The 26569-nt window shown below is 37.5% G+C and overlaps 2 protein-coding genes across 2 annotated transcripts; both read left to right on the plus strand.

The window, feature by feature from the left end:
- The first annotated feature begins 272 nt into the window (after positions 1-272).
- Positions 273-1646, plus strand: LOC106344745. Its single transcript, XM_013784059.1, has one exon. It carries the CDS (start codon positions 273-275, stop codon positions 1644-1646), a length of 1374 nt encoding a protein of 457 aa, XP_013639513.1.
- Positions 1647-7094: 5448 nt separating this feature from the next.
- LOC106344746 (thionin-like protein 2) lies at positions 7095-7785 on the plus strand. Its single transcript, XM_013784060.1, has 2 exons — positions 7095-7395; positions 7593-7785. Exons 1-2 carry the CDS (start codon positions 7095-7097, stop codon positions 7652-7654), a joined length of 363 nt encoding a protein of 120 aa, XP_013639514.1. The 3' UTR covers positions 7655-7785.
- Positions 7786-26569: the final 18784 nt, after the last annotated feature.

Here is a 26569-nt window from a genome sequence, read left to right on the forward strand (position 1 = left end):
GGTCTGGTCTATTTTGGAAAGTGGTTCCTTCTAATTTATTAGATTATTGCCTTTTCCTTTTTCGTTCCTCTTTCTTTCCTTTCGCGTCTGAATTTTACCTAAATTCCCTCTTCTCTGCCCAAGGTTTTCCTTTTCTGATGATTTCCCAAAAAATCATGATTGAATTCTGTGTTATTAAGGGCAATTTTACCTCAATTACGCGAGATCTGTTACCCAAGAACGTGCGAATTATCCCTATCTCCGACGTCGGAAGTTTCAACTGTCGAGAAAACATGGCTGATCTGTTGCAAAAAGCGATCCAAGCGATGTCTTTGGATGAGGAGGAACCATTGACCTTGCCGGATAGTCCACGATTCAGAGTGATGGATGAGACCCAGTTGAGTTTAATGGGTCCCTTGCTTAATCCGGACTGTCAATCTGTGACAAAAATGATTGAGTATATGCCAACGGCCTGGAGAGTATACGGCATAGTTCGTGGCATTGCGCTGTCACGGGATCGATTCCAATTTGTATTCCAACGGGAGGAGGATCTATTGACAGTGCTAAAAGATAGGCCGTGGTCCTACAATCACTGGACTATGGTGTTGGAACGGTGGACCTCTAATCCCCCACAAAACTTCTTGCAGTCTTTGGATGTCTGGATCCGTATTCGTCATATACCGGCGATTTTCTTCACGACAGAGACAATGCATAAACTGGCTTCGGAGGTGGGAGTTGTTGAAGTGATTGCATACGACCCAAAGGTGTCCCACACTAAGGAGTATATTCGTGCTTTGGTTCACTTTGATACCAACAACCCAGCGAAAGCAACGCGTAAACTCAATGTTCCAGAAGGTGGAACTGTTACTATTGAGTTTGAATATGAAAAAATTCATAAACGTTGCTTCCATTGTCTGCGACTTACCCATGAAAAGTTTAGATGTCCCCTACTGAAGAGAGGAGTTCCCAGAGAAACTAAGATGGTGGGTGCGCAGAAACTGCAACTTGGTGGTCCGATCATTAAGGAACCAGTTGATGGCCCGCCTGGGTTCCCGGTTTTGTTTCCTGAGCTCTCAAAGGAGGATCGCAAAATGGCTATGCTTTACATCTCTCACTCAGATGAAACGGAACGACTGGCTCGCATTGAAAGAGTTAGACAAGGAATTGAAGAGAATAAAGCAGCTTCTTCTATACATATGACGCGAATCACAAAGGAGCTTGACAAAGGGAAAGGTCATGTGTATTCTTACACTGAGCTCCTCCAGGCGCAGCATTGTACGCCATCTGCTAAGTCAAAAGAAGTTTCTCGGCAGATACGAGATGATAAGAGTGATGATGAGTCGGAGTCTTCTGCTTCGAAAGTCCCAGCTCGTTCAGCACCTATGCTCTTGTTGGGGTCGGGTTTTCAGCTTGGCCCTTCTTCGGAGGGGCGAGTCCATGGGAATGTTGGAGCAAACAAGATTCAGAGGAGACGTCCTTCTTCTTGGAAGAGAAGGAATGCAGGGAAAGGTTTGGTTGCAGGAGCTTCTCAGCCTATTCCACAGACTTCGGACCATACTTTGAGCTCAAAGAGGAAAGTTGTGTCCTCTATACAGATTGCAGAAACCAAAAACAAGAAACTTTCAGATCCTACGGTGGCTTCCGTATTGAAGCCGCTGCCTCCCTAATGAGCATTCTCTCCTGGAACTGTCAAGGCGCAGGAAGCGAGGAGACAGTTCGTTACCTCCGGGCCATTCGTAGGAAGCATTACCCGGATTTTATTTTTTTTAATGGAGACTAAGCAGAAGTTTGAGTACGTTCTTGGTTTGAAGAAACAGTTGGGTTACGATCATTTGATTACAGTTGAGCCTGAGGGCTTAAGTGGGGGATTAGCGGTGTTATGGAAGGACACTTACCAAGTTACTGTGTTGTCCAGCGATAAGCGAATAATTGATCTGAAGGTTTCCTTTGGATCAGTTTCTTTCTTTATGTCGTGTGTGTATGGAGACCCAGTAACTGCTAGACGCCAGGTAGTTTGGGATCGTTTGGAAAACTTGGGTCAGAGAAGAGATGAAGTGTGGGTTTTAGTCGGAGATTTTAATGAGTTACTTTCGAATGAGGATAAAAGTGGAGGAGCTGTGCGAGAGGAATCTTCTTTCTGGAATTTCAGAAGTATGGTCCAAAACTGCAAGTTAAGAGAGTTGAGACATACGGGTAACAGTTTCTCTTGGGCAGGTCGACGTGAAACAGGCTGGGTACAATGTCGTCTGGATAGAGGATTTGGGAATAGTGAATGGCTTTCATTATTTCCTCGTGCTAACGTGGAGTATTTGGATCTTTGGGCCTCAGATCATCGCCCTATTAGGGTCTGTTTCTCGCTGGAAAGGGATAATCCGATGAAGGGAAGGTTTTTCTTTGATAAAAGGATGTTGTCTAGAGAAGGATTTGAGGACATGGTTCGTATGAGTTGGGAAGGAGGCACAGAAGATCGCAGTAGCACTATGGATCGCATACGTCGTTATCGGAGCTCAATTATGGGGTGGAAAAGGAGGTCTGATTTGAATTCTAGGGACCGCATTACTCGCTTGCGAGGTGCTCTGGAAGCAGAGGTGTCGAAACTATGTCCTTCCTATGGTACCATGGATCGTATAAAGAAGGAGCTTGCTGAGGCCTTACGTGAAGAAGAATTATTTTGGAGACAGAAGTGTAGGGAAGAATGGCTTAAGGCGGGGGATCGTAACACGAAGTACTTCCATAACTGTGTTAAAGGAAGAAGAATTCAAAACCGTATCTTAATGTTGCTTGATGATCTTGGTCAGGAGCATTTCTCTGAAGGGGCCAAAGGAAATCTTGCAGTGGAGGTCTTTCGTGACCTGTTTACGAGTTCAAATCCAGTTGATCTTGACTCTTTGTTTCTTGGGTTTCAAAGCAGAGTTACTGGTGAGATGAATCAGCTCCTAACACGTCAGGTTTCCAGCGAAGAGATCAGGAAAGCAGCCTTTGATGTTAAAGGTAGCAGTGCTCCAGGCGAAGACGGATTGACTGGCATCTTCTACCAGAGATTTTGGCACATTGTTGGGCCGGGTCTCGTAGCTGAGATTCAGAATTTTTTTCAGACGTCGATCATGCCAGGGGGTTGGAATCACACGCATATCAGTCTTTTGCCAAAAATTACTAACCCAAGCCGGATGCAGGACATGAGGCCGATCAGCTTGTGCTCTGTTCAGTACAAAATCATTTCGAAAATATTGTGCAATCGCTTGAAACTGATTCTCCCGGACATTATCTCAGAAACTCAAGGAGCCTTTGTATCTAGACGCATTATCTCTGATAATATCCTCATCGCCCATGAGATGATCCACGGCTTGCGTACAAACACTAAGGTGGCGGAGGGATGGATGGCAATAAAAACAGACATGTCGAAAGCATACGATAGGGTCGAATGGTCCTTTCTTGAGGTTCTGTTTGAGCGTATGGGAATTGACCAAATCTGGATCCGGTGGATTATGGAATGTGTAAGTTCAGTCTCCTTCTCAGTGTTACTGAATGGCAATTCACACGGACACATCAAACCGGAGAGAGGGATTAGACAGGGAGATCCTCTGTCTCCATTTCTCTTTATTATTTGTGCTGAGGCCTTGGTTAGTTGTCTCAACTCATCTGAAACCGCTGGTCGTCTCCATGGTATCAAGCTTACTGAAGCGTGCCCATTAGTTCATCATTTGCTGTTCGCTGATGATAGCTTATTACTGTGTAAAGCCAACGCTGAAGAGGCCAAAGAAATTCTGGATTGTATTAAATTATACGGTGATGCGTCAGGCCAACGTGTTAACCAGTTGAAGTCCTCTGTAATTTTTGGTTCTCTTGTGCCGTAAGATACAAAAACAGAGGTGAAGTTGATTCTTGGAATTGATACAGAAGGAGGCGAGGGGTCCTATCTTGGTTTGCCGGAATGTTTTAGCGGCTCAAAGAGGAAACTTCTGAGCTTTATTCGTGAAAAACTCCATGGCCGGCTACAAGGTTGGTTTTCTAAATCTCTTTCTCAGGGTGGGAAGGAGATAATGTTGAAATATGTTGCAATGGCTCTCCCAGTCTCTTGGAATTGATACAGAAGGAGGCGAGGGGTCCTATCTTGGTTTGCCGGAATGTTTTAGCGGCTCAAAGAGGAAACTTCTGAGCTTTATTCGTGAAAAACTCCATGGCCGGCTACAAGGTTGGTTTTCTAAATCTCTTTCTCAGGGTGGGAAGGAGATAATGTTGAAATCTGTTGCAATGGCTCTCCCAGTCTTTGCTATGTCATGTTTCAAACTTCCGAAAGATGTCTGCGAGAAGCTTACAAGTGCTATGATTGAGTTTTGGTGGAGCAGTGGTAACAACAAGAAGAAAATCTCTTGGGTAGCCTGGAAAAAACTCTGTACGGAGAAAGAAATTGGTGGTATGGGTTTCAAAGACATTGAGAAGTTTAATCAATCTCTCTTGGCTAAGCAAGCTTGGAGAATATGGTCATCACCAAACTCTCTCCTGGCCCGTCTTTTGAAGCATCGTTATTTCCAGAGGTCTGAGTTTCTGGAGGTTGGCATGGGAGTGCGGCCATCGTATGCTTGGCGCAGTATAATGCATGGACGTGAGTTATTAAAGGAGGGTTTGTTTCACAGGGTTGGTGATGGAAGGAACACAAAAGTGTGGCTAGACAATTGGTTGTTGGACTTGGTTCCTAGACCTCCACGTTATCGCCATGATGGAGTGGTGGATCTCACGTTATCAGTGAATGATCTATTGATACCACAAACGAGCTCTTGGAATGTGCAGTTGGTCCATCAATTGATTGCAGAAGAAGATGTTGAGTTGGTTCTAAATACGAGTATCCTTATGTCCAGAGGGGATTCTGTCATTTGGGGCCTCTCAAAGAACGGACGCTATGACTCTCGGAGTGGCTATAAATTTTTGGAATCTCTTAGCAATATCAGGTCAGGAGCTCCTGTCACTATTCCTCCTATTGAAAAACAACTGTGGTCCAAACTCTGGAAGACCAAAACCTCACCTAAACTTCGTCACTTTCTCTGGCGTGTGGTTTCTGGTGCTTTGACTGTGAAAGCTCAGCTTCAGACTCGAGGCATTCCGGTTGATAACACTTGTCATGTATGTCACCAAGGTCAAGAGACTATATGTCATATGCTTTTTCAATGTCAAGCAGCCAAAGAAATATGGGAATTATCGCAAGTTCCCGTCCCTCCTGCGGGTTGGTCGTCCAATTCAGTGTTCTTGAACATACATCATCTCATATCTTGCAGTCAGAGATAGACCATAGGTGGTTTGGTTCGTCTGGCTTTTCCCTGGGTGTTGTAGCACATTTGGAAAGCAAGAAATAAGCTCTGTTTTGAACAAGTACAGTCGTCAGCGCTTGAGATTATCACCAAGGCGAGAGAAGAAGCTACTATTTGGTTGAATTTATAGGGTTTGCTTCTAGAGTGCCTAAAGCCTTCACCCATTGGCCCGGGAGACACAATTACTTGGTTACATTATAATTTCTTATATTATCTACAAATTTAGTTTATGTGTTTTTTTTTTGCTTTTTCTATTTTCTCTGTTATCAAACAAAAGATCATTTCATCATCCCCTAACAGATTAACATCTCTAGAACCAGTTTCTAAAAACATTTTAAAGTCTTCCGTGAAAGAAAACTCACCCTTTTTTTTAATTAACTTTAAGTTTTTCATTCTTGAGAAACCCACACAGATATTATCATTGTTACAAAAAAAAAAAAATATATATATATATATATATATTTATATATATTATCACTGTTACTGCTTTAAAACTGATATATGCATATTTTAGGAATTAGTATTATTTTATACTCATTACTCTAAACGATTGAATCTAAATGCAATATATAATACGTGACAATCAGCGAACGTATTGTTTTGCATAGACATTAATACATTTCTTTAAAACACTATTACACATGTTCATGATACTACAAAACTAGATTATTGGGCAGGATGAACATTATATAGATAAATTATTTTATCTATTATATTTTTTATATATTATGAAATAATAAATATATATTGAATAATTAAAAGTCAGTAACTATTCCATATATAATTAAACTGTTGCAAACATATAAATCAATTTTATTAATCCAAACAATATTTTTTTCTATTTGATAGGATATATAATTAAATTTAAATGATATTAACATGAATAATATATTTTTAATATTAATGTCTATTAAATGATGATTTCTACTCATATGGTTTTTTGATCATTTGTATCTTTTATAGCAAAAATTTTAAATTACTGAACAAAATTTTCATTGTTAGATTAATAGTTTTAGTAATTTATAATTTTTTTAAAAATTAAGTTCTCAATGTTTTTTCAAAGCTTTTATTAAAAAAACATTTCAAAATTAATTTCAAAATTAATTTCAAAATTAAAATATTTATGTATTTTATATGGTATAGAACTTAATTTAAAAAGATTATAAATTATATATTATGACAATCAATGATTATGAATAATAAATTAAAAAATATTAAACAACCACGTTAATTTTGAAACTATATAATGCTCATCCCGCGCAAGGCACGGATCTTAATCTAGAGGCGCGTGAAGTAGATTCATGTATTTAAGTAGAGATATATCTGAAAACAACTTGCACATATTTACATTGATGCAAAATCTTACCTCACAAATGGAAAAGTATAAGCACCAAAACAGAAACCTTAATACACATATTTTTAAAAGAGTATTACACATATGACATCTTCATGATACATAGAATTCATGTATTTAAGTAGATGTATGCCTGAAACAACTTGCACATATTTACGTTAATGAAAACTTTTACTACAAACAGAATAATATAATCACCAAGTATGAAACAAATAAAACTAAAAGATAATTATACACCTGATATGTAACGTTTTTAGACTGTATATATGTTAACTATTACATAATATTTGTTTCTTTCTTTTTTGTTAATATATGCAGAAGGTCCACAATACCTATATAAACAAACATTAACAATATAAGTTAGCAACAACCACGATTAACAAAAAATTAAGTTACCTCCAATTTTGTAATCATCTTTTCAAACTAAAAAAAAAATGGAAAGCAAAAGAGTAACTATAATGTTCATTATAGTCATTGTGAACTTTGTCGTTCAAACAGAAGCTCAAGCTCAAGCTTATCCTTTTAGAAGTTGTTTCCCAGGTTGTATTGTGAGTTGTGCCATTGAGAAGAAGTTTCCAACTGGTTTGATGTGTCCATTCACTTGTTTCATGACTTGTCTTCCTCCTCCAACATCAAATATTGTTTCTCCTCCTTCTCAAATGATTTCGGCAAACGAAAAAATTGATCATAATGATTTTTACTGTAAACTTGGTTGTGCTACTCATCATTGTCTTCCTCTTTCTTCTCTCCAAAATCCCAGTAAGTTTCTTTATTATTTCTAAGAAAGATATATTGTTTGGTTAGCACAAACACATTTTCATTCTTGATTATATGAAAATATCTTATCAATCGATAACTATATATATATCTTTCTTTTTGTCATATATAATATTTACTATTATAGATCTTATTTTATTTAGTTGATGTTTTTTCTCTGTTGTTCGTGGAATGATCAGATGTAGAAAAAGTTGTGGACTGTGTCGATTCATGCTCAGACAGGTGCTCCAACAAGAACTAGAAGCAAATTTATTACATGTTATTTTATGATAAAAAAAAATGATGTTTAAGTATCATAACATATGAACTAGTGTAGTTTGTATCACTACAATATTCAATCAAAATATTGTGCTATAAGCAAATCAACAGATGAAATTGTGGACCAACCAAAAACAAAATGATAAAAAGAAGGACATTTAATATTACTGTGGCAATCTTATATATTTGTAAAGATTTTTAACGTTAAAACTCTTCAACTAATTTTGTTTTGGGTAAAAACCTCCAACTAAATATTTAACGAAAAAACTCACAAACTAATTCTATTTAATGAATTAAATCCTAACAGGTCATAATTACCAATATTACCGGCAAATCTTTAGTTTAGGGGTTTATACATTAATGAAACATAGTTGAGGAGTTTTACCATTAAAATTTTTAAAAAAATAAAAAAAAAATCAAAATTTTATAATATTATCTAAAAATTAATAACTTAAGTTTTCAAAATTATCATTTTAAATGTTTTTGTAAATATATGAGTTTGATGTGTTTTAACATCAACATTATCCCCATATTATTAAAGGAGAAGCAAAATAGAAGAGTAACTTTTAAAATGTAAATTATTTACATTTGTGTCATTTTGCTTATGTGTCATCGTGAGAATTTTTTTCAGTCTCTTTTAACCTTAACCTTTCCATAACTAGACTATTTACTAAGGATGCCATTGTAGTGACTGACTTCTTGAATAATTTGACGACTCATGTAGTTTTGTATGGTTTAACTTTATTTAATGCGAGGTCTTCTACACCTTATTATAATCATGCTTTCCATTACATGCAAACAATAGGTATGACCTTAACCTTTCATATATGTCCTCGTCATCAGCCTATATACATCAGCCTACATAGAACAATAACTAAAAAGGAGAATCACTGTTAGTTAAATCTGATATTTTAATAATACTTTGAACCATTATAGTCATAAGTGGAAGGTGGCTTATCCAGTGAATGGTGAGACTCAAATAATACCAAATTATAATAGTGCTTGCATGAGTTAAACCTGTGAAAGGTGTTGTCTTCTTTAGAGGTGTTGCCACCATTGTCATTAAGCTTTTTAATATCGTTGAGTCTGTATTTGGCAAAACGGATTATCAACAATGGCGGCTTATCCAGTGAATGGTGAGACTCTAACGATTTGGAGTAGTTAGGTTTGAGACCTTGACTTTAGGTTTGAGATTTTGAGGATCAGATATAGCTAGAGAAAAAGATGGATTGACGATGAACTCTAGGAATGTTCATCTTTGAGGTGAAGAGAGGCAAATAGTACAGTTAGAGTCAACCCATGTGTTTGTTTTTCAGGTAACACAACAATGAGCTCTAGGAATGTTCATCGGTTTCTGGTATTAAGGTGAAACTTTTTTTTTTTGTCATCCAAAGCTTTATTTCAAACTTAAACCGGTCCTATCGTACTAGCCTCATGAGCTAGTGGAACAGGAACCAAAATGTCAACAAACGTGTAGTGTAAGTCACGTGATCGGGCCTCTTTCGCAAGAGCGTCCGCACGGAAATTCAAAGAACGTGATATAAAGCTCAATGAAAAAGAAGTAAAAGATGTTCTCAGTGTTTCAATGGCATCAAGCTCTGGATCCAGTGCTGGCCATTTTTTAGCAGAGTTGATGATGTGTACCAGCTGTTGACAGTCCGATTCCAAGCGCACCTGTTGGAACCCGCGACTATTAAGCTCCTCCATAGCCCAAACTAAGCTCTCCGCCTCTGCATGTAGTGGAGATGGGACGTTGGTGTGTTTCCTTTGCCCCCGCATTACCTCCATGTTGCCATCAAACACAATAAAGCTCAGACCCACTCCAGTTTCCTCTAGAACCCAAGACGCATCGAGTTGACATCTCCATCGTCCCAACGTTTCCTGCTCTTCCACTTCTGCTCTCCTCTCATTCCCATCGTCTTCTTTCACGCTGTCCTGCAAGAGTTGTGCTAGTTTCCATGTTGTAGCTTCCAAGGCCGCAAGTTGCAGAGTATCTAAAGGCGATGTATCCTTGTTATTAAAACATTTATCGTTTCGCGCCTTTCATACGTACCAGATCAGCCATGGGAAGAAGGACGTGCTCTCTGCGCTGATAGGGTCTTTTTGCATATGGAGAAGCATATCAAAATTGACAAAAATGGAGGAACTCGGGAATACCCCCGGAGATGTTGGAACTGTCGATAGCGCCAAACATTGGACTGCCGGCGGGCACTCAAAAATGATATGATTAATTGTTTCACTCTCCGCACCGCACCGTTGACAGACCGAGTCGTTTCCACAATGTCTCTCTTTTAGCTTGCTCGCTGCGGCTACAAATCCAGACAAAGCTTGCCAAAGAAAATGCTTGATTTTCCGCGGAGCTTTGAGTCTCCAAACCTTCTTTTTTAAACTATTGCAGCTCGGTCCAAAGCTCATGTCCCCGCGCAGCTTCTTTCGTTGATCGACTGCAATGGCATATCCAGACTTCACCGTATAACATCCCGACTTTGTGTGTTTCCAACTATAGCCATCTCTGCGTCCCGTTTTGCTGATCCTAAGCGTTAAAATACGGGGAACATCTTCAGCGGCACTAAATTCGTTTATAACTCCAATATTCCATTCTTCCTTGTCGACATCAATAAGATGATAGACTTTGAGGTCTGTATCTGGGATCACTGCCTTTGGTTTCGCCGCACGGGCAGGCTCTGTGGGGATCCATGCATCTTCCCAAACTTTCGTGTCTGCCCCTGTTCCAATCGTCCTCTTAATTCCACCGATGAGGATTGGTTTTGCTGCCATCAAGCTGTTCCACCCAAAAGATGGGGAATTTGCTTTTCCTGTTACAAGCGGATTCGAGTGTCTGTAATATCTACCTTTTAGCACTCTTGCTAAAAGGGAGTCGGGGTTTGTGAGCAGACGCCAGACTTATTTAGCGAGAAAGGCCAGATTGAAATCACAGAAGTCTCGGAAACCCAAACCTCCTTCTTCTAGGCATGGGCATAAAATCCGGAACCCGAAATCCGAATCGAACCGAAAAATTCGACCCGTTATCCGACCCGAAACGTAAAAATACCCGAACGGGTTTTGTAGGGTGGTACAAAAAATATCCGAACCCGGAGTGTTATTAACCGAACCCGAACGGATAATAGATTAATTTTTATTTAATAGATGTTTTTCTTTATGTTTTACTTCAAAAATTTTATTTTTTACTTTAGTTATATCCGAACCGAACCGATATAACCCGAATCCGTACGATATATGATTACTTTATGGGTTTTATGATGCAATACAATTTTGAACCGAACCCGAAGTGTTATTATCCGAACCCGACCCGTACTAATAAAATTTTAGTATGGGACCTAGAAGCGTATACCCGAAAATCCGATAACCCGAAAAAACCGATCCGAATGCCAACGGGTACCCGAACGCCCAGGCCTACCTTCTTCTACTGGTACACAAATTTTGTCCCATGCCACCCAATGCATCCCCCGGTTGTTGTTGCTTGTACTCCACCAGAAACGCGCCACTGCGGCGGAAAGTTTGTTACAGATATCTATTGGTATCAAGTAACATGACATCACATACGTCGGTACTGACTGGGCTACTGATTTAATTTTCACCTCTTTACCACCCTTTGATAAAAGTTTACCTGACCAAGAGTTGATTTTGACATTCATCCTCTCTCTTGAACGAAAGAAAAAACTTGTTTCTTTGATCCACAAATCTTTTCCGGCATTCCCAGATACATTCCCATCCCTCCTTCATTGTTTATATTAAGTGATCTTTTCAGATCGGTTTTTTTGGACGCTATGACCTTAGAATCGAACAGAACTGAAGATTTTGAATTATTCAGTTGTTGTCCTGAGGCTTTCCCATAGACGTCAATGATTCGAACCAGTTCCTTGCATTGAGATTGCTCTGCTTTGCAAAGAGTAAGTGGGAAATGACGGGACTTCCTCTCGCAATCTTAATACCCGTGATCTTTTGGTCTTTCTCCGCCTGTTTTATATGCGAGATCAGAACTTCCGTGCATAGAATAAACAGAAACGGCAACAGCGGATCACCCTGCCGGAGACCCCGTGACGGCATGATAGTCCCTTTAGCCTCTCCGTTTATCAAGACTTGATACGAGACAGAGGTAATGCATTTCATTATCCTTGCCACCCATATATGATCGAAACCAAATTTTAGAAGTAGGGCTTCCATAAAACTTCATTCTACGCGATCGTATGCTTTACTCATATCGGTTTTGATCGCCACGAACTTCCCTTTGCAGCTAGGATTTGAACGAAGCGCGGGAAACATTTCTTGGGCCACAAGGATATTATCTTACTCATATCGGTTTTAATCGCCACGAACTTCCCTTTGCAGCTAGGATTTGTACGAAGCGCGTGAAACATTTCTCGGGCCACAAGGATATTATAAGTGATGAGCCTCTCTGCCACGAACGCAGATTGCGTCTCCGAGATGATCTTCGGCAGGATGCTTTTCAGTCTAGACGATAAGATTTTTGAGATGATCTTATATCCCACATTGCAGAGACTGATCGGCCAAAATTCAATCATCGCCGCCGGTCTTTCAGTTTTTGGTATCAGACATATATTAGTCTTGTTTAATCTCTCATCAAGCTCCCCCGTATCAAAGAAACCCCTGATCATACTGCAGACATCCTTCCCCACTGAGCTCCAAAAGCGTTGGTAAAAAAGGCTAGTCATACCGTCTGGACCAGGCGCCTTTTCCGGGTTAATCGCAAAAGTAGCATTTTTAATCTCCTCATCTTGAGGGATACGAAGTAGATTCCGATTCATGTCCTCTGAAACTGTCGCGGTAATAAACCGGAGGGATTCTTCAATGGTGTCTGGGTTAGTCGTAGTGAACAAATTCTGGAAATAGTCAACAGCGACCGCCTCTATGTCGTCCTCTTTGTACACCCATTGATTCATCGAGTTTCTCAGGCGGGTTATTCTGTTGCGTGCTCGTCGTTGTTTGGTCTTCGCGTGGAAGTACTTGGTGTTCCTGTCTCCCCCTCGCAGCCATAGAACTCGGCATTTTTGCTTCCAATAAAGCTCATCTTCCCTATAAGCTCCTCAATTCTAGTTCTTCTTCGCTAGAGATCATCTCGTCATTCTGCACTTGATCCAGTTTTTGTTTTAAGCTTTCAATAAGCTTTGCGCTGTTAGTGGGGTTCCGTTTCTTCCACCTTGAGATGGACCTGCGAGTCCTACAGATTTTATCGTAAAGCTCCAGGTCAGGTTACATCTTTAGGGCCTCTCATTCTCCCTTAACGGTATCGATGAAGCCTTCCTTACCAAACCAGTTCCGGTCGAAACGAAAGTTCCTTCTTCCTCGAACTTCTCTGTTTTGAAACCTCGCCAAGATGGGCCGGTGGTCCGATCCCCAGCGCAACAAATACTCCACATAAGTGTGGGAAAATAGATTATGTCAGTCTTCGTTTCCGATTGCTCTGTCCAGTCTACATTGCACTCGTCTCCCCCATCAAGAGCCATGCCCTTGTCCTGTTTGCACTCATCCGCAACAGCGTTTCCCATACATTCGCACGGTATTCCACCACTGGATCTCCATACATAAACGTGATAAACACTTCATGTCCGTCTATCTGCGCTTTAATATCAATCATACGATCATTAGAGAAACTAATATCCACCGCAGAATCCTCCATGTAAAACAAAGCAAGTCCACCGCCCCTACCAACAGGGTCCACGGTGAACAAATTATCATAACCAAATTCAAACTTAAAGTCTTGCATAAAAGAAAAATTGTTTTTAGTTTCTGAAAGAAAAAGAAAACTAGGTTTAAAGCAACGATGCAACTCCCGGAGATGTTGCTTGGTCAGGTAGGCTCCGGCCCCCTGATCGTTCCAGGCGATTGCACTCATATCTGAGTACTGGGTGGTTTCTGGGACCCCACTGAACCTGATGCAGCAGTAGATTTTCGGCCTTTGGTAACCGAAGGATACACCTCAATGCGAGGGACCACCGTCGAGCCTGGGGCTTTCGTCGCGAAGAGACGCCCCTGTTTTGCCTGCTTGCTTTTTGTTGATGCTCAACCTCTATTCGCAAGCTTCTTGGATGCAGCTAAACCTTTTGTGTCTGGGCTTCGCGTACCCCTGCGCTTATTAGAATTTGTCGGGGGAAGGAGGTTCTTATGCAGCCTCTTGCCCTGTTCCGACTCTCGTCTAGTAGGTAGGCTGTCTCTGCATTGTTCTCCTTTTCCTTTTCCCTCTCCTCCTAGGATTCTTCTGTCTTCGTTTTGAAGCTCCAAATTTTGTATACCTGCGGTTTGTGACTCTGGAACCATCGTCTCTTCCACCATAGTTTCATCAAGCAGGTCATCGTTGTCCATCATGTCCTCATCCATCTCGAGTTGCACGCTGGCATAATGTTCATCAAATTCTTTCAGCTCCTCCTCTGTCATGTCCTGCTCGTCATCCGCTGGCTTATACAGTTCTTCTAGACTTGGCCTGTTAAGGGACGGAGCACCAGTCTCAACAGAGCTTCGCAGTGATATCACTCTTTCTGGAGAGGTCACCATTTCCTTTTCTTTCTCCATGATCGCCTGATTAACAGGGAGCTTAGTTTGAACTGGGTCAAAAATCTTCAGGATTCCACTTGCCTCGCGAATTGGAGTTAAGTTTGTTTCTTTTTCACTTGTGTTCTCTGCAGTTACCTTCCCCTTAAGCTTTCGTCTACTTTCATGTTCAGTATCCCTTACCGCCTCTCTCTCATTCCTTCGGTTAGGAGAGGGAGCCCTCTGTTCATCTCCCCTTTTCTCTGGCTCTCGAGTCGGTCGCCATTCCATTCGCGGCTGCAGTCTAGGCGAGTGTTGTCTTCTTCCTGCGCCATCCCCTCTGTTATATCTATGAGTTTCAGAGATAGTCCTTTGGGAGTCTGGTGAGTTCCTGGTTGATTTTGATGGAAGATCCACTTTGCTGCGCATATATTGCTGATCTTTGTTCGTTTGCACCTGGTTTCGACCCCTGCTTTCTGGACTAAAGTACTCTCCAACTAGAGGAGGAGGCCAAATCGCCATGACGGCCTCTCATGGATCGATTTTCAAAGTCTCTGCTGCTATATTTCGACTCCTCATGTCTATCCCTTCTGTAGGGATGATATCTCTCCCGATCTCAGGGATTTCTTTCTTCAAAGCTATGATCAATTCTATTCCAAACATTCTTTGCGAGATCTTCTCTTTTTCTTAAAATCTTTGATCTTAGATCACCATGCTCTTTTCTCTGAGCTTGTCCATATCTGGTTCTCTCCTCTCTTCTTTGTGGTTGTTCCTGACGTCTCCTATCAGTGTCCACATCACGGGGGAGTCTTGGATGGGTATCGATGGTCCTTGCGTGGCTCTCGAAGCCCCTATGCAGTTCGCGACCTCTAACTGGTGCAGAGAAAGCCTCTCTGGCAGCCAGCTCCTCTTTCTCTTTACTTTCCAAACGGGCAATGTGATTGGCTTCTCTCTGTTCTGGAGTCAGCTCAGGGCACGTACCTTCTTCATGTGAAATTCTTTTGCAGGTAAAACAGTAGCGGTGTAGCTCTTCATAAATCAAAGATACTTTGATGACATCACCGTTCGCATATCCAGCTTTCCTTTCGAATTGCAAGGGTTCATCAGCATTAACAACAACTCTAACCCTTCCCTTTTCAACATCCACCGTGTCTACCTCTCCCAAAGCACTACCAATGCTTCTGTATGGTTCATCTTTCTTGTAATGCGTCGGTACTCCGGTGATAGTTACCCACAAGAGTAACGAGTTTGGATAGTCCTCCTTTATCGTTGGTATCCATCTTTCTAAGGAAAAGGTCCACTTGTTAAAGTGACCTGGTCTACGAAGAAGAACTTTTTGGAGATCCTCCTCCTTGTCGAAATCAAATTGGAATTTATTATTCCCAAGGTTTGTTCCCCGTACTCTGCCTTCCACATTCCAGATACTTCGTTTCGGCATGTGTTTGATTAAAGCATCAACACTTCTACCATCTCGATGGAACATCCTCCCAACAAGGGACAGTTTATACTTTTTGACAAGGTCTGTGTAGTCGAATTCTGGAACTTTTATGATCTCTTCCTTGTCTTGACTGCGTCTGCGGTCCTGTCGAGAGCTCCCGGCTCTGGATCGATCATTCCTTTCCCGGTACATCATGACAGCAAAGACCGGTAAGGATGGTACAGCACCCTATTAGAGGGGAGTAGAATTGTTAATGTAGTTTCGTTGACGTGATGCTCACGAAATCGGAAACCAGGGTATTACGATGCGAGGAAAATCAGAAGAGAAACACTGCAAGGGACGGTATTAAGGTGAAACATGATACCAAATTCTAAGTATCTGAGCAGTCTACTTAGAACAATTCTGGGTATTTTTTTAAAGGAGAAGCCAAGAACTATCAAATAATTATTTATATTCTATGTTCTGGGTATTTTTTAAACAAATTTGAAGATACGAATTTGCTAAGAATTTTATATATTGCCGCCAATTCTTTAAAAATCAGGCCGCACTATTCCCCTTTGCTGTTAATGCTTTGATACAATTTATAAAATTTATATGATGCAGTTTTCAGTATTAACACAAGCAGTGTATGCAAATATCAAACTGATAAGATCAAAGTCAAGACATTAACTGTTACCGTTTTAGACAAACGATGACAAAAACGTAATTTTAGTAAATGAAAATGATTTCTCTTTATTTTTGCTTGCATTGTACTCATGCTCTAAAGAAATTAGGCTACATTCAGTGTTCACGCAAGTCTTAAGATTAGGATAAACATATAAAATTGATATGCTTGATCAACCGAAATTTTGGTCATAAATGGGAATACCTATTGTATTCAAAATTTTGATATTCCTAATAAGCTATACAGTTTAAGATTAGTTCCCATAAAAGTTTTTACTTATTATGTACTCCATTAAATGGGATTCTCATTTAGTTTGAAAATTTCAGTTATTTATTATGTGATTGGTTAACACGAATGCTTGCTTTGTAATTTAAATTATGTGTTTTCTAAAAAAGGGAATGACGGAACTAAGATATTAATTTATAGATTATTGGCTTCAGAGTCGTAAACTGGAGATCAAAAGTTCTTCCATAATATTTCAAACACATAGTGCATATGTATGACAGGACTCTATAAGACTTATTTGCTTTTAAAATTTCTTTGAAATATTAAAGGAAAGTTATAGCCAGGCATGTAAATTAGAACAAATTTCCGCAATTATAAAGATTTTATTTATTTGGTGTCATATATACCCAATTTTATAGCAATTTTTTTTTTTGCATTAATGGTTCTACTAATTGGTTCTTCTATATATATATATATATATTTTTTTTTCGACACCATTGGTTCTATATAAACATCAGCCTATATATGCAGTTCATCCCAATCATTAATTAGCCTGTATCATATTTGATTGTTTTACATATTATTCCATGTAATTTAGTTTTAATATTTAAAGTTTTATATTGTAAATTTAGAAACTATTATTAAAGAAAGATATGTTTTTATAAATATAATATTAATCTCACCTTGCTCAAATCTCTACCTAGTTAATGTGTAAAACACAAGCCTATTTGGTTTTAAGACAGGTAGTGATACAATTATTCATGGACACTAACTATATTTAACATCAGCTCTTTTCGCTCCAGTAACGGTGGAGTGAATAATCGATGTTTTGAAACCCGACCCGGACACAGAACCGGACAACTTACCGGATCACCGGGTTATTGGATCAACCAACGGTTAGTAATTTAAATAATTTTATTATACAATAATATATTAGCTATGAAAATGAAAATATAAAACTAAAATAACTATTTTCTAAATATTTTTAAAACATAAAATAATATTTTGGATATGTATATATTTTATGTTTCAAAAAAATTTAGATAATACTTACCTTTAGTTTCTATATTTTTATTTCCGTTTGACATACAAAATATTAAAAAGATAATTTAGACTATTTAGTTTTTTTTAACAAGTTAAGAGTTATGGCATCTAACAAAAATATCAAGACTTAAATTTCATAAATATCTAAATGTTTAATGTGAATAATAAAATTAAACTTCAAATCTAAATAAACCAAAAGTAAAACATCATTGTAACAAATTGTCGATAACAAAAAAAAACTAAAAACCTAACATAAATTTAGAATACAAAACAAATTCTAAATGTATAGTTAAAAACTAAAAAAAGGAGTAGAAATTATCAATTGGTTCAACCAGTGGTTCAACTAGTAATTGAGTTTTGGATTTTAGTGAGTTTTTGCGAGTTTTATTGGGTTTTTAAATATTGTGTTTTTCGCAAAACTCAAACCGGATTTATTCTGGATCACTAGTTTTACCGGTTCAACTGCGGGTCCGGGTCGGGTTTCAAAACAGTGAGTGAATGTGTAATGTACGTTAAGTTTAGTTGTTTTTCTTGTAGAGTACGCACTCATCTACGTAATCTTATATCCCGATAGCTTGCAGTGGTAGGCCTGAATGGAAATGTAACATAGTCTCTTATATATGTTCCAATAATTTGCATTTCCATTAACTTTTTACTACTTTGTTGTAATTTATAGTCTGGTTTTGATGTTCATATATAGATCCAATACTTTGCATTCCGATCACTTTTTACGACTTTGATGTAATTTATTCATCAGTTGCCAATCTCACAATTACCTTAAGCATTGATTTTTATATAGTATTTAGTATATCTAGTTCAAGAAATTATTTTTTTGTTGTTGTATTCGATGTTTTTTTCATCTTCTGTTACAAAACAAAATCAGTGAATAAAATTGTAAACCGGAACATATTCAGGCATATAATTTTAATTTGGTCAAAACTTATTCGGAAATAAGTTATAACAGCAGTAATATACTAAGTTTTAAGAATTTTGATAATTTTAGATCTCAAAATTTAAATACATATATTTTTTTTAGCATGCAACTTACAATTTTTAGTTCAAAATATGTATGGCACAATATGGAAATCATGCTCGTAAATCATTATTAATTTAGTGAGAGGTTGTAGAATATAATAAAATATAACTTAGCTTCACATTTTTCTCGTAAGAAATTATACTATTACTATTCTATTGTAAAACGACTGAATTTATACACATTAATACACATTTTTTTAAACACTTTTATACAGACGCATTAGATGTAACAACAAGAAATGCGTTAGACGTAAGAACAAGAAAAAAATAGATTCATGTATCTAAGTAGATGTATATCTGAAAATATCTTGCACATATTTACATTAATGAAAACTTTTACCTCACAAACAGAATGATATAATCAACTAACCAGAAACAAATAAAATAAAAAGATAAGTTTATCATGTAATCTGCTCCATAATTACACCTAATATGTAATAACGTTTTGACCATATAAATGTTAACTATTACAAAAGATCTTTTTCTTTATTTTCTGTCTATAGTTCAGATACAGATGGTTCTACAATCTCTATATAAACAAACATTAACAACATAAGGCAACAACATCCACGATCAACAAACAAAATACCACACATTTTATAAATAATCATCTCTTCGAACCAAAAAAAAAAGTAAAAGAAAATGGGAAGCAAAAGAGTGAACATAATATTCATTACAATGATGGTAGTGATGGTAATGGAGAACTTTGTGGTTCAGACACAAGCTCAAGACACACTCTCTTTTAGAACTTGTTATCCAGGTTGTATTAATGGTTGTGCCATTGAGAAACAGTTCCCAAAATTATTGTTGTGTCCATTCACTTGTCTCTTTACTTGTCTTGCTCCTCCAACATCAAATATTCCTCCTCCTTCTCAGATGATTTTTCCAAAAAAAATCGATCATATTGATTATTTTTGCAAACTTGGTTGTGCTACTCATCATTGTGCTTCTCTTTCTTTTCTCAGAAGGTTGAGTAAGTTTTTTTCTTTCTATTATATGAAAAGACTAGTGGTTTGTCCGCGCTTCGCGCGGATTGTTGTTGATTATAATGTGTGTTGGATTTAAGTTGTCGATGACTTCAACATGACTTTGAACTTGTTTGGGTGGTTGCCACTTGAGTTCACGTAGCTGTTGTTTAACCATGGCCATCTAACGTCCCCACCTTAGTTGTTTATGTTTATTTATAAGAAACGGTTGAGTTGTAGTGCATCGGGGGGAAGTTATCTGACAAAGAGCTAACTTCTCTAACTTTTAGTATTTCACTATGCTCTGTTCTCCGACTCGGTTTGTTTGTTTTTCAACATTGTCCAATAGATATGAGAGTGGCTAGGAAGACGAAGCTTAGTATATATGTTGTGATTTAAGGTTTGTTAATTTGAGTATTAATGATGTGCATGTTGTCAAGGCTACTGGTCCACTCTCGATATATCACTTATTAGTGTTTTGTCTTGCAGATCTTTTTGGTTAGCTTTTGGTTTTAACAATTTATCTATTACAATTTAATATTATATTTACAGCTGATACAGCACTGATTACACAGATGATCTAACAACAATAAACCGTTTAGGCAAACGAAATCTAGTTTTGTTGTTATATTGTTGTTCTCCTTTCATGTACAAAGACTGAAACAAAACTTCTCACACCGGCAACCTTTGTGGTTGTCACTTTTTTGGCCACCAGTTTTTTGTATACATCTCTAAGACTGTTAAACATCCAGTGATTTTTCAACGATGAGACTCCTATAAAGTGGATATAAGAGACTTTTTAACCATGTGGATATAAGAGACTTGTTAACCAAGGCTGTTTGCATATGGTGTTTGAAACCTTTAGGTTTATGTTCTCTGAAATATAAGAGACCTGTTAACAATTGGTATAATGGAACCTTCTTTACTTGAAGAGACCCCGGTGATACCAATGGTTGCAGAAGATCACTGATACGTTTTTGTTAAGTGTTAACAAAGCAAATAAAAGATAGAAACCTTACTTTTTGAGGTAACTTTGGCTTGTAACAAATTCATGGTCGAAATAAAATTTAGTTCCAGAGGTTGCTTTAACGAAAAGGCGATCTGGAATTACGGCATTGGAAAACAATGAACATGTAAACAACTGAAATACATACATGTTACTAAATAAGCAGCTAACCAGATACTCATAACATCATTTACCAAGCTAGATTTTCTCTAAAATAGTGACAAGAAAATCAGGTTAAGATTAGGCAAGAATATGAAATAAAAATCAAACCTGGTTTGCAGAAAACAGAGAGGCCAAAGTCCGTAGGTTTAACAGAAGAGTCTTCATCAAAAGAATCGAAAAGGAAAGACACAGCAGCACAAGCTGTAGCAAGACTCGACATTTGTCACAGCATCACACTGAAGCAAACACTGAACATAGACCAGACATGAAGATTCGATTCATAGTCTTTAAAAAAAATAAAGAAGTAGAAGTGAGTATATTAATAATATTAGCATCAGTCAAGGTGGCTACTCAGTATAGCTTGGGCAAATTGACAAACGATTCTATAGGAAAAAACTTTCGCAAATTTTTTGAACCTTTTTGCAATTAATGGCTCTGATCACAGTCCTAGTCTCCAACCTCCCAATCGGATCTGATCATCACCTAATGCGGTTATAGGTTTCGGAACCACCGCATCTCCACAGACGGTCCTCGACGCCATCAAGCTCGGTTATCTCCATTTCGACACATCTCCAAGGTATCTCGATGAAGCTCTATCGGAGACGATTTCTTACCTCAAACTGACTTGACCAAAATATAACACCACAAACTATAATTTCAGGTAGTTTCCTACATGATTTAACTTTTAAATAACTCTATAAATTTGTTAAAAGGTTAGAAAATAAAAAAAGGACCTTGCGATTCTGTGTTCGTGTTATGCAAGAGCATGAGTTGGTCGGAATTACCGAACCGGAAGCCCTCCGTCGGGATTGGGTGAATAGTTTCTGCAACTTCAACGAACACAGTTTCATCTCTAAAATCTGATAGACACAGGGGCATCATCAAACCAAAAACTCAGGTTGCTTCTTGTAACATCAAACACTCGGTTCATAAAGCTTCTTTCAAGATATGTCTAAACTTAGAGGAATGCAATTGTGATTTTGTTTGAGAAAGAAAGTAAGCTACTAACCTGGAAGAAGAGCATGATTTACCAACGCTTCTCAGACGGCCTATATATACACAGAAACTGGTCGCCGGCAAATGTGAAATGAAATCGGAAGTTCAAAAGGTACGGAGCTCAGGCGGAGATCTCTGCGTCAGGAAGCAATAGGTCTGATAAAGGATCACAAATTAATGGGTCATAACTGGTTATATAAGGCTCAGTGTATGCAATCAAATGGAACTTACGGTACAGAAGCCCATTAAATAACACACAACACAATTCTGTTTATTTGTACTAACGAAGTTAAGCTGCCACGTGGCAGTAAATGCCCCTATGTCAACGATGATGTGGATGCATAAAGAGAGAGACAAGGCAACTTTATTGTATAAGATATTTATTAATAGATAACCATGTATATAAATGCACTTAATATCTTAATTTGTTGTCAAAACATAATATCTACTATTATAGATTTTGGTTGAAAATTATATAATTGATGAATGCTATTGTTGTTTGTGGAATGAGCAGATGTAGACAATGTTGCGGACTGTGTGGATTCATGCTCAGACAAATGTTCCAACAAGAACTAAAACTAATATTATCTATTCTTGTTTTGATAAAAGAATCCATGTCTAAATAATAAAAGATATGAACTGGTATAGTTTGTATCACTACAATATTCAATCTAAATAAATATTTATTTCCTGATTGAAAGTATTTGTGTTACAAGCAAATAATTAGATGAAACTGTCGACCAAAAGAAAATGTTAGAAGAAATGATATTTATTATTATAACAATATTACATAATTGTAATATGTCATTCACAACTAATCTGGTTCGTTCCCTTCATCGTAATCAATAGAATCATATGGACAAGATAAAAATATATATTACTACAAAGATAGAAATGTGAAATCAGCATCTGCTCTTTGCCCAATAACAACGCCTTACTGTTGATGCGGTGTAGATCTGATCCAGTTAAGTTGACTGCATAATCTAACTGGGTTCGAGAAAGGCAGATGCTACTCAACGATGTTGCACATAGAAGATTTTTAGATAATTCTTGTACGGAAAGATTCTGTAGAAGTATGCTTTGAAAATCGAAAATTTGACGAAAATCTTAGAATAAAATTAAAGAAGACTTCTACTTCTTCTAATTATTTGATTTTAATACTAAATGTATTATTATTTGTTGGCAATCGTGAAACTAACATGTGCAGACTTCTTGCAAGATTTTGGAGACTTGCGAATGTAAAACTTATCTAGAAGTCTTTTTTGGAGAAGTCAAAATTTTCTGCAAAACTTCGTTCAGTTAAAAAACTAACTTGTTTATCAGAAAAGAATTTTAGAGAACTCTACTCTATTTTTTTTGTTACAAAGAAAAGTTAATTGTAAAACTAATCTATGAATTAACCTTCTATGAAAGAAAACACACAAAATAGGCAATTGCAAAACTAATCTATAAATTGACAAGAAGACTTCTTCGCGAAACAAATCTGAAAAAAATCAAATATCATTCTTAGATTCGGTGAGATTCATGCTTAGCTTCGCGAAACAGATCGGAAAAAATTGTAAAACTTTACTTAATATAAAGAAAAAGTAAAAATTATGCATATTGTTTAATGAGTTTTTTTGCAAATATAACTCAAAACTTGAAGTCAAACACAAAACTAACCCTTTTTTTTTTGAACTTTGACTTGCTTCTTTCACCCCTAAAGTTCAGATTATTCATGAAAATGTCATCACTTTTTTTTCTTTTCGAAAATGCATATTTTACTCTATCACCCTCAACTTCCTCAAGTATTCACAATATTGTCATTCTCATCAATACACCAGCCACTATGAACAACCAATTTGAAGCTCTTAATGCACCTAAAAATCGATTTACACTCTTTCTTTCTCAATTCTTATGAACTAAAAACAACATCTCTTTCACTTTCTCTCCATATTCATCCAAAAAAACCCAAGATTTTGATTCTAAAATTTTTATGGTTCATAGAGCCATTGAAACTTACGATTCTTGGTGGGTCACTTTTGTTTGAGATTCTGGGTGCTTGGAGAAGACCTATGTGTGTTAAACAAGTTATCTTACTGGTTGAAACTATGAAATCAGTTTTTTTCCCAGATCTGTGACGATTTACCTATAAGTCGTCTGGCTGTAGACGACTTACATGGAAGTCTTCTGGTCAATGCAGAGGTTAGTTTTGCAATAGACTTTTAAATGTGTTCTTATATACGACTTACATGGAAGTCGTCCATCTTTGTTTGTTAAAAAAAAAATTGGAGACGACTTCCATGTAAGTCTTCTAGGGTAAACGGGTTAGTTTTGCATTTGACCGGATTGTGTCAGAAATTTGACTTTTCTTGGGCGACTTACACGTAAGTCGTCCAGTAGAAAATTAAAAAGTCAATATTTTGTTATACCTAGACAACTTACATGGAAGATAAGAATCACTTACAGCAGCGGTTGAAGAGTATGCATGATACTGAGCTTCTGGTCTCATTGGTAGCAAGCTTGGGCAAAGGGCGGCGTAGATCTGGAGACGTGAGACCATGCTTTTCATTGCTATCAAGTGAGGGAGGTCCGGCGAGAGAGAGAGAGGCACAATAGAGAGAGAATCTGGCTAGAGAGAAGACCAGACGGCGAGCAAGAGAGAGGAGGGAGCGTGAGGGAGGTCCGGCTAGAGATAGAGAGCTCTGACGAAACTTCAGACGACTTTTCGGGGCTATATTCGTAAAAATGAGTTCTGTTTTTTTGTTTGGTCACAAGGGACTGACTGTAATTTCACAAGGCTTTTAGGTTAGTTTGCATTTGATTCAAGTTTAGGTATAATTTTATATTTAAAATCAAGTTTTGAGTCATATTTGGCAAATCCCCCTTGTTTAATCATTTGTTTCATTCAAATAGAAAATCGATGAAAATATAATAAAAATATTTATAACAATGTAGTAGCAACTAATACACATCAAACAATTTATACATATATGAACAAAAAAAATCTGAAGAGTATTATTTAAAAGGTATAATCTATAAAATTTTAAATAGAAAAATATAAAATCATGTTTTGCATACATTTTTATAATGTATATAAATCAATTATATTAATTAATTTAAATTATTATAAAATTAAAATAAATTATTAACATAGATTCGCGTGCAGCTTAATAAACTCGGCAAGATAATAATGGACAATTCATATAACCCTGAAACAACTATGAAAGACTGATTTTGCAAGATGCGGCATTACCGAAACAACAATAAATCCGTCATCCCGAGGATGGATGGTGGTACGGCTGGAAATTTTCAAAACAATGAGTAAGTACTGTTATACAATGATTGCGAGTTTTCTTTAGACGTAGAGAACGCTAAATATTATTTCAGGGATGGTTAAAGTAACATGAAACATCCATTAGATTGAAATTGCGACGCTACTGATATTATAGAAATCAACAATTCATTGTTCTCTAAAGCATTGATGAGTCAATTATTCATGTGATGAAGGTTACTTATATATTTTTCTTTTTTTACTAAATTGTCAATATCTTTACTTAAATGAAGGTTTGTGTGGATCATTAAACTCACATATTTGTATGTATCACATTAGAGAAAAAATGTATTTGTAAGTAAAACATCAGAGAAAAAAAAGAATTACGGCACAAACTCTTTAGAACAACAACAATTAATCATGTTCAAATTGACAAAAATAGATTATATTGATGATAAATAAAGATTTTTTCTTGAAGGCAAACGCCATGTATAGTTAATTCAAAAGAAAAATGTTAACTTTTTAAGCTAATCACTTCGGAATTTCAGAGTCTACATGGGAGAAAAATAGAGTTTTCGGAGCGAGCTCCTTGTGCAAGGATGTCCACTCTTACATTACGCTCCTTAGCGATAATGAAAGAAATAGAAAAATCAATAAAAGATGATAATATGTGAATTAATTCATTCCATTCTGAAGCCATAGCCAATCTTCTTCACCGTTAATCAGCTTAACAAGCTCATGGCAGTCCGATTCAAAGGACATAGATGTCAATTCTAGCTGCAAGGAGCTTCTCATTGCGGAAAGCAACATAGTGAACTCCGCATGCAAAGAAGAGAGAAACTGGTCCATACCGATGAAACTATATATGTGTTCTTGCCAGATGAAAAACAAAACCTCCTCCAGAAACTGTCGATTTTGTCACCCAAGGATTCATCCACTTGGCATAATTGGGTTACATGAGAAATTGGTGATAATAAGAATCGAAATATAATCGTTAAGGACAAAGAACTAAGAGAAGTCGATGTGTTTATGGAGGGCTTGATGTCTAAGTTGGTGTTTGCGCGTATGAATATTTGTCTCTTCTCATCGTCTTCCTCCTTTTATACTCACCTCTACCGTTTTCATCTCCGATATCTCCTCCCCCTCCCCCCCACTTGCTCGCTTGATCCACCTGATCTGGGAACCGTTCTCGTTCTTGTTACTGTGAATATTGGGATTTTCTGAGTATTCATCGATTGATTTAATTTTGAGGGGGATTCATTTTGTTGACTTCCTATTCTATATTCTCCCAGGTCGAAGCCAAGAAATTTGAGCATCGACCTCACACATTCTTCGGGCCGATCCAGGATTGGACTTAACAATTTCTTTTATAAGATTAGTTGAAACCACAATCTTCTTATTCTACCAGGAAAGACCAAAGAGAACAAGATAATAGCTTAGACGAGCCATTCATACGAGTACTCACCCAAAAATGACTCCAAGCAGCTTCGATGGAAGTGACTGCCTCCCATCCCATAACACTACATGAGGAGGACGTCGAGAAGCAGACCCAGTTAACACAGTTGAAGACGAAAGTGCTAACCCGATGCGCCGCCATTGAAAG

The sequence above is a fragment of the Brassica oleracea genome, chromosome C5, assembly GCF_000695525.1.
Source record: "Brassica oleracea var. oleracea cultivar TO1000 chromosome C5, BOL, whole genome shotgun sequence".
In the NCBI taxonomy this organism is placed as follows: Eukaryota; Viridiplantae; Streptophyta; class Magnoliopsida; order Brassicales; family Brassicaceae; genus Brassica; species Brassica oleracea.